This window comes from Xyrauchen texanus, chromosome 33 (genome assembly GCF_025860055.1).
Source record: "Xyrauchen texanus isolate HMW12.3.18 chromosome 33, RBS_HiC_50CHRs, whole genome shotgun sequence".
Taxonomy (NCBI): domain Eukaryota; kingdom Metazoa; phylum Chordata; class Actinopteri; order Cypriniformes; family Catostomidae; genus Xyrauchen; species Xyrauchen texanus.
Window position 1 is genome coordinate 22069729 of NC_068308.1, and position 9770 is coordinate 22079498.

Here is a 9770-nt window from a genome sequence, read left to right on the forward strand (position 1 = left end):
GGAATACATGTCAAAAGTAACCCTCCCAACCCTGTTTTATATATATATATATATATATATATATATATATATATATATATAAAATCTTCTATAAAACAGCTGGAATATATATATATATATATATATATATATATATATATATATATATATATATATATATATATTCCATATATACAACAATATATATATATATTCCAGCTGTTTTATAGAAGTTTGGTTTGTATACAGGGCTAAATATTGTTTTACTGTAGCAATATATGCTTGTTTATTCTTATATAATTTACATGATAGTTTATGGTTCAAGGTTAGCATAATGCCTTTAATTGTGAAGCACATGACCTAACCAAGTGCTCAACACTTTAGGGCGGGGAGGGCAGTTGAGATATCGATCGTAGTGCTCTGTGTGTTTTGCATGCGATTGTCTGGGGGGGGTAATTGTGTGTCTGTGTCGTCTCGCTGGCGCCATGTGCCTCTTTGGATTGCTAATTTCTCTAACCGACCCGCCTACATCCACTCTCTAGTGCAAGACTGCAGTTTTCACCTTCAGCAGTCTGGGGAACGTGTCACATCAGCTTCTGAATGACAAAGTTCTGAATTCAAGTGCATTTCTCTAAAAAGAAGGTCTTAATTGGGCCTTGAAATAATAAATTATACCCACACATGGATTCCAAATAGAAACTAAATATATTGAATCAGACACACCAGCTTTCATTCATTAGAATAACCATTATGCCATTAATATTTTCCTTTTTTTCTTATTGCTTACCAACCTGCTTCGTCATGCGATTCGGTCTCAGCATGTGTAGGAGGAAAGGCAACTTGTATGACCGCGCTGAGAACCAATACCAACGCCAAAAGGACGGTGTATGCAAATGTACCGTCAACGCCGTCCAATGAACGCTCTAGATGGGCGTGGTTATGTAGAGTCCCAAAACGGATCCAGTGAAATTCTTTCGACCGTACAGTCAGTGAGTGAGTAATCCGCTGTGCCGTGAGTGAGGAAAGTTGTCCATGCCACATTTCTTTTGGATGTTCCTTTTTATAATTTTTACAAATTAAGTTTTTTTTTGTATATACTTGGGGTTCTTACGCATGGAGGAGAGGTTTGGTTGCGCACAAGGAATGTTTCTGCGGTAGTTTTTCATTTTGGATCTCAGCAGTTCGTAATTGCTCTCTGATGCCCATGGAACAAGACAGGGTTTTCTGTGCTCGTTTGTTTTTGTGTACAGCGTGCGTACATCACAGGATCCCAGGGAATGCAGTGATCAATGTAGGCTACATGTAACCAAGTCTCAACCTTTCGGAGGGTCTTCCCACAGAGTCTCAAGACAAGGAAAAACAGCTGTAAATGGATCGCTATTTCAGCCTTGTTTCTCTCTGGTTTCAGCTGGAACTTTGTGCTATGGCTGTTCTTCTCACGAAAGGTAACAATAGTTTTACTGGAATAGTTTCTGGAAGCGCATTAAAACTGGGCCAGATTTAAAGTTGATGTACGATTGGCGCGCTGAAAAGCAAAAAGTGGTTCAAACATTCAAATGCATTGAGTCTACGACTCTTTGTCGGCTACTGGCCTCGTTTATTTATTTATTTATTTATTTATTTTGACGTTTCAAAACATAATTTTGATTTATACAATACATTCAAATTGTATAGTAACAACTTAGACGAATTGATTAAAAGCCCATATTTAATTCTTACAAGTGTAGCCTACATACTGTTATTTCTAGCCTTCAATAAATTGCCTATAGAAAAAAAAAAAAAGGATTAAATGATTAATATAATTTTCTGAGCTTATATTTTAAATATTAATTGACAACAATTACCAATAACATTGTCTCATTTTAACCTAGGTTTTTTTGTTTTTGCATGGGCATGCCAAACTGTCAGTCATTAAATGAAAATAATAGTAATAATAATAGTTACAAAAAAATAATCAATGCAGCATAACTAATACAAAGAACAGTGATTCCTCCTTGAAAATAGCTCACTAACTAGATGACATGCAACTGCAGCCTTGGCCAGTGTACACATGCGGCTTGGAACAAGACACGAAGGCCGTGTTTATTTGTGTTCTTGTCTTGCTGTGTGTTTAGTGTTTTGTTTCATGTACGCAGATAAAAAAAAAGTCCAGCGAGTGACTGACCGCTTGGGTGATTCTCATGAAAACTGTTAAGGAGATGTACTGGTTCTGTTTTACTAAAATTACGGAATTATTTTGTATAGAAAATGAAGCTTTTTTTTAGGGCTGTGTTTACAAGTCTGACATATTTCCATGACAGTTACGCACATTTGACCGAAAACGCAGGAAAAGATGGTCATTATGATATTCTCATAAATGCTATAGGACAATTATTTAAATTGTAATATGTGATAGTTGCTGTATTGTTAATCATTGATAACAATGGGAATAGTAAAAAGAAAACCACCGGACGCGTTACGGTCATGATAATTGAGCGGTAAATCGTGCTTAAGTGTCCTGAAGATAAAGCGCAAAACATCTTAAAGGTCCTAAATGTATGTAAATACGACCTGGGCGTTTAGTTAAAATGGTAACCCGCTTACAGAATTGTGCTCGAGAGTCAAATATCGTATGTGTTCACGTACATATTCGACCGCTTTACGTAGTCTCGCGGTGTTTCAGATTATACAACTTTTGCACCCAGAAGCTGCTGAAAAAGTAGAATTATTTGCCCCCTAAGGACGAAACCTTAAATATATTACCCGACTTATTGCCAGCTCTGACCACAAGTGAGCTCGCGTGCTAACTGAGAAAAAGAGTCCTGCTCTCACCCCCCTTTACGAGTTTCCATTTGGGTTGAAAGAAATTGACTTTGGCAAACAAACTACTAATTTTAAGCTGCACGGTTCCTGTTTTATAAGACTGACTAAAAGGATCCGTTTGCACGGAAAGCCATGACATAGTTACAGTTTTTAACTGGAATTGCAACATATTAGTGTTCTGACACAAACACTTTGTCACAACTCTGTTAGCCTTGTCTTTTTGGTCTATTAAATAAGTATTTTTTTGTTTTCTGGGACCCCCTGCAATAAAAAGTTAATCGTTTCAGTATCACTTTCCGACTTGAGATTTGCATGTTAAAAAAGTAATGTTTGAAATGCTGCACACTTTTCAGACACAAGTCTCTAACAGAATGGCCTTTCCAAATTTCTTTTGGAATGGATTTGATGGCAGTTTTAACTTTCCCACACAGTACTGGCACCACAGTGGGCATATTTTCACATGTGCTGACAGTTGTTGGTCCTAGTCTAAAATGTTAACAATTAGTTTCAAGCATCCTTGAGAAGTCAAATGTTTCCTGGAAGAAAATCACGGCAGTTGTTTAAGGTTTAAAAACCACATTTTACATAGATGCATCAATTTAAAGGGATGGTTAATAGAAAATGTTTAATTCTGTCATAATTTACTCACCTTCATGTTGTTGTGACTTTTATAACTCTCTTGGTACAGTGGAACACAAAAAGAGATGTTATGCAGAATGTTAGGGACTGACAGCCTCAGACACCATTCGCTTTCATTGCATCTTTTTCCATACAATGAAAGTAAGTGGTGACTGAACTTGTCATTCTGCCTTTGTGATCCACTGAAGAAACAAAAGTCCTTCTGAATGATCCGTTTAAGTCTTATGTATTATTAAAGTTGATAAATATGCCTTAGGTTTTGGACTTTTCTTAAAGTAACTGAACTAATGTGACTTCTCTGCTTTGCAGGAGAGATCAGGTGTTACTGCGATGCACCGCACTGCGTTGCCACTGGATACATGTGTAAATCGGAGCTTAACGCGTGCTTCACCAAGGTCCTGGACCCACTTAACACAAACTCACCTCTAACACATGGCTGCTTAGATCCACTTTTAAACTCTGCGGATGTGTGCGGCAGCAAAATCATGGATGTTTCTGGCGGAAGCTCTTCTCCCATAGAGTGCTGTCATGATGATATGTGTAACTACAGAGGTCTGCATGACCTCACACACCCTCGAGGTGACTCCACAGGTGAGAGATGTACAAATGTAACTGTAGAGTCTATATTGTGGTTTTTCATCTAAACGAAGAAACCTGTCTTATTTGACAGATCCCGTTGTCTGTGCAAAAATGGGCCCTTGTGATGAATGTTTTTTTTACTTTTACTGTTCTTATAGCTCTAAACTGCAGGCTGATTTTGAATGGTTTCCAGTGTAGTGTGATTTGCCGGTAGCTGGCAGTTTACCTTTTAGCCCTTGGATTCAGATCACATACTTTTTATTGCATGCTGATCATGAAATGTTCCCACTGTGCTGGAATGTGCTTCTCACAGCACAGACTACTGCTCAAAGAACACAAATATAATCCTCTCTAATGAAAAAGGCGCACTTAGGTATTAAGGGGAGTGGAATGGATATAAATAAAACATGTTTACATTAAATCTCATGCTGTCTTTTCCACATCCCCCTTTATATTTATTCAACAATGCATCCAAAATGCTTTCCAGGGTTCTCAATCTCACTTTGTTCTCATACATTCTCTTCTAGACCGATTCCACAGCTCCAACCAGAAACTGATCACAAGGGTGCAAGAGTTAGCCTCAGCTAAAGAAGTGTGGTTCCGAGCGGCAGTCATAGCTGTTCCCATTGCGGGCGGCCTTATCCTGGTCCTGCTGATTATGCTGGCATTGCGGATGCTCCGTAGTGAAAACAAGCGGCTACAGGCCCAGCGCCAGCAGATGCTGTCTCGCCTGCATTACAGTTTCCATGGACACCACCATGCCAAGAAAGGCCATGTGGCCAAGTTGGACCTGGAGTGCATGGTGCCGGTAACAGGACATGAGAACTGCTGCCTGGGATGCGATAAGCTGCGGCAGACAGAACTTTGTGCGGGAGGAGGGAGTGGAGGTGAACGACTCCTATCTCTGGTGCACTGGGGGATGTACACGGGACATGGCAAGCTGGAGTTTGTATGACTACTTGGTGCTTCCTTGTTTGGACATGAACTTACTCACAGTAGAAAGAGTGTAGAGTTTGCTGTTGTAATTTTATTATTGTCCTTTCCACTTGTTATTTTATTGTCTCCATTTCTTGACTTGGAGCGTGAAGAAATTTCATGGACGCAATTGTTTGTGTTTTCTCAAAAGAGCACTTTACTTGAATTTGAATGGCTAGTCTATGTGGGGTGGAGCTAAATTTGAAAGGGTGGGGCAAAGGACTTTAAACCCCACTTGTTTCCCCACTGAGCCATGTCCTGTGGATCCTGGACTGACACTGAAGATTAAAGGATTCGTAAAAAGATGGTCTTATTTTGCACATTTGTATAAAATATATGAGATGTTGATGAGGGGGTATGAATGGTCGTAGAGTTGCATTCAAAGCGGCCTTTTTTTCTTTGAAGAATTTTACACTGACAGCAGGGTAAAAAAAATACTTTTTGTTTAAGTCAAATTGTATGAATAAAGGATCCATTCTTGACTGTAACAGATCATTTGTCTTTGCTTATGATTCCATTAATCAAATGGATTTGTGAAATGATGTTGTTTTTTAAGCTCTATATGAGTGTGTGTGTGTTAGAGTGTTAAAGTTTGGTCAGTAACTTTTCCAGGGATACTAACACAGGGGCCTCATTCTAAGGTAGTGCCCTACATCTGATTGCGTCATCTCTGAAACCCCTCCAAAAGGGACACATTACATCTCTCTGGCTCTCCTGCCCTTCTCTCGGGATTAATACTGGAGGTAGACTGAGTATTTATTTAGTAAGTGAGGGAATGTCAGTAAGCTGTGAGTTCAGAGTCTTTTGCCTGCACTCACCCAACACAGTAATTCTCTTGTATGCACTCTGGCTGGAGTTTACAGTCCACAAATCACAGGCAGATCTGTGAAACTTTTATATACCTACTTTGAAAATTTGCTAGCAGCTTTATACACTAACTCATCTTAAGACCGTGGCATTACCAACAGCAATTGCTAACATTCCATTGTGATTAAGTTTATTGCAGTAGATGTGTACAGCATGATCTCCATGTCACATTGAGATGTTTACCAAGCAAATAACTTGCTGAAAATATGTGCAAAAGAGTATTGGTTTATTTATATGAACAGTTTCAAATTTTTATTTTAAATCGAAAAACAAAAACAAATATGAAACGTTAAAACTGAGTCTCTGAACTTGAGTTGAATAAATTAAATTAATAGTTCAATGAAAATTTATAAAACTGTCATGATATACTTACCCTCTTGTTCCAAACCATTTGTGACTTTCTTTCTTCAATAAAACAAGAAAGATGTTTGACAGCCTCAATGAATATGTTTGCATGGACACCAGAAAGTGTCTTATTTCGAAAAAGTTGCGTTCCATTTACATGCACCATAAAAGCAGCATACTCTTTATTACCATATACATGCGGCTCAGTCAGTGATCAGCTTTCTCCACAGCAATGTAATTTCTCCACAACGCTTGTATAAATAACAAACATGGTGTCTGTGTACAACGTCGCTATTTTATTCTCCGTTGTTTTGCTTTATTTCCAGATATTCCAGAGTTGTTGCTGTGTTTGTTTCCTTAACTATCTATCATGACCTGCAGCGGAATTGCTCTGCAATAGTGGGGTTTCCCTCTTATGTAAAACTCTGATTTCCCCAATGTATGAGTGCATCGGCGAATGTGAGGGACAGTTGATATTTTACATTAGTGTGTATTAATGTGTACAGTTTATGGTGTATGTGCTTTTCCCTCTTTACTCCCAGAAATATTGAATTCTTTCTACTGTGATGACTTGCTGTTTTGCTCCATCCTATGATGATTTGTTTGTTGTCCGGTCTGTTCACGCACATGTACACACTTCAAAACCTGTAAGAACGCTGCTGATACATTTATATGGCCAAATAAGCCATGTTCTCTGGGAGAAACCTGGGTGTGTTAAACTGCATTAACTTAATCCTTTAAAAGGTACAAGGAAATCAGCGTTCTCATTTCCATGACATTTCAGAATACCGTTCAGAAAACATTTTCTTAAGTGCATGTAAATGTGGTCAGTCATCATTTACTTTTGTATAAAATATTTTTAAAAAAAGGATGCAATGAAAGTGAATGGTGACTGAGGGTAACGTCTTGCCTAACACCTCATTTTGTGTAGTAGAAAGTAGAAAGTCATAAATGGTTTGGAACAACCAGATTGTGAGTAAATGATGACAGTATTTGGACCCACTTTATGTATCTTTAACTATGTACTTCAGCATTTGAAACAATGTAGTTTCAATATGTACATATCACATTGTTGCATTGGAGTTACTTTTAAAAGTACCTGCATTTAATTACATCTGTAGTTAAACTCACAGATGTAATTACACTACCCCAACCCTTACCCTAATCTAAGCTCTAAACCTACCCGTACCTTAACCTCAGTGGCAGCAAATGTGAATCCTATGGGAATTTTGCAGAACAACATGTAGTTACACAATAAGTACATTGTATTGTATATATTTTATTGTTACTACATAGTATTTAAAGACAATAATATAAAGTTGGACCCAATATTTTTTATTTTGGAGTGAGCTATTCCTTAATTGTAATCAATCAATCAATCAAATCACTTTATTGTCACACTACTGTGTACACAAGTGCAACAGTAGGTGAAATTCTTGTGTGCAGTTCCAAATAACATAGCAGTACCAATTACAATAAACAACATATTTACACAACACAATTTACATAACAAATGTACACATACTTACACAACACAATATACAATGTACAGTAAACAATACACACAATATAGATTGCACATACAATAAAAATAAGGGTAAGGGTATATAAAATATATATATACAGCAGTTGAATTGGGGAGAATATATTTGACAGTCCAGTGTGTGATACAAGATGATAATTAATAAAGCGCAGTGCTGATTGTTGATTGTGAGAGATCAAGTGTTCAAAAGTCTGATCGCTTGGGGGAAGAAGCTATCATGTAGTCGGCTTGTGCGGGTCCTGATGCTGCGATACCGCCTGCCTGATGGTAGCAGTGAGAGGAGCCCATGACTCGGGTGGCTGGAGTCTCTGATGATCCTCCGAGCTTTTTTCACACACCGCCTAGTGTATATGTCCTGGAAGGAGGGAAGCTCACCTCCGATGAAGTTTCTGGCAGTTCGCACCACCCTTTGCAGGTCTTTACGGTTGTGGGCGGTGCTATTGCCGTACCAGGCGGTGATGCAGCCAGTCAGGATGCTCTCTACAGTGCTGGTGTAGAACCGTGTGAGGATGTGTTGGTTCATTCCAAACTTCCTCAGCCGTCTCAGGAAGAAGAGGTGCTGGTGAGCCTTCTTCACAATGGTCTCAGTGTGGACGGACCATGTGAGTTCCTCAGTAATAGTAGTATCAAATACTACCTATCAAATACTACCTGTAAGGCCTGTATTTATGTTTAAAAATATTTTTAAATGTGCTTTCATGTCCCATCAAAAAGCTCTATATCAAATCCATTAAGACAAGAGAATTTAATACCTCACACAATTTAATGAATTAAAAACATATCCTGTAGTAGTCCGTCTCTGTATAAAGCATGTTGTGGCTTTCTCTCACACCTGCACTCTCTTTCACTGTATCTTCTCTCAACTCTTTAGTTGATCTGGTTGCATGTCAGGACCCCAGAAAGTCACCATTAGACTACCAGCCTCTTAACAGGTGCTAACATTAGTGAGTTTAGCCTCTCCCTGGACTATTAGCGCACAGTTAATGATAACAAAAGCCTGAGAGTTTGGATAATCTAATTATCTCATTGTGTTCTCAGCTTCAGGACAAACAGTGTTTTACTTAAATATGTCTCTGAAAACTTATGATCATGAAATGTAGATCAAGATGTAAACTTAAACAAATACACTAAGGTAGTATCAAGACAAGAACAAAAGGTTTATTAAGTGAATAAAACAGAGAGTTTTTCGAAGTACTTTGGAGTTTGAGTTAACTCAGGCTTCTCTGATTTAATGGTTGCCAGAGATATCAACTGAGGACTTGGAACAATTTTGAGATTTTTATCATAACAATCAGTGAAAAGTTAGTGTTTTGAATGAGCAAAACAGAAAGCAAAAGCATGCATAACCAAGTGCAAAAATGCTCGATGTAGGTGCTTGACCAAAAATTGGGTCAGAACACCACAGCTCCAAAAATAGACAATTTATATTATTCCCACCTTGGCAATGTTTCTAGTCATCCGACTATTCATCAGACAAATTTAATAAGACATTTGAATGCCTATTGTGAAAAAAACCCCAAAACAAATGAGACATCCTGCTCAGTTTCATCCTTACTGGTAGCATCATGTGGTGTGTTTCCATTGCTCATAGCCATGGCAGTTGTCAGTATGGCTGTTTGTATTCACATGCAAATTTAACAAGGACACCAGCTGAGCCTTCTTTGAAAGCTTAATTTGTTTTTGAACTGACTTCAAGCTGCCCTTACTTTTCCTATTCAACAGTGTCGTTTTATTGAGCTATCCACCCCTCCCAAACTCTTTCTATTCTATGGGCTGTCCATGTAGCCGTTGGACATGGTTTCTTGCAGGGAGATCTCATTAGCATTTGTACGTAACGTTTAGATTTGTATGTTTGGATAGACACTGAAACATACAATATTGAATGTATCGATAGTATCTAAAACTGAAATGCTTTTACGTATTTAAAGGCTTTCAAACCTTTCAATTATTTTGTCTCAACAGAAATCCTTTTTAATTGCAGATTATTAAAAAAAAATATATAAAGATTCAGATGGCTAAATCAAAAGTATTGTCATTTGTA

General features: G+C 38.0%; 1 protein-coding gene across 1 annotated transcript; it reads left to right on the plus strand.

The window, feature by feature from the left end:
* The first annotated feature begins 972 nt into the window (after positions 1-972).
* On the plus strand, positions 973-6055 carry LOC127626908 (BMP and activin membrane-bound inhibitor homolog). The gene is made up of 3 exons (XM_052103026.1): positions 973-1424; positions 3730-4011; positions 4527-6055. Exons 1-3 carry the CDS (start codon positions 1349-1351, stop codon positions 4952-4954), a joined length of 786 nt encoding a protein of 261 aa, XP_051958986.1. The 5' UTR covers positions 973-1348; the 3' UTR covers positions 4955-6055.
* The last annotated feature ends 3715 nt before the right edge of the window (positions 6056-9770 follow it).

Coding starts and splice junctions, on each gene's coding strand:
- LOC127626908 (XM_052103026.1), top strand. CDS start 1,349: ATGGATCGCTATTTCAGCCTTGTTTCTCTCTGGTTTCAGCTGGAACTT. Junction 1,425..3,729: donor GGCTGTTCTTCTCACGAAAG/GTAACAATAGTT, acceptor TCTGCTTTGCAG/GAGAGATCAGGTGTTACTGC. Junction 4,012..4,526: donor CCCTCGAGGTGACTCCACAG/GTGAGAGATGTA, acceptor ATTCTCTTCTAG/ACCGATTCCACAGCTCCAAC.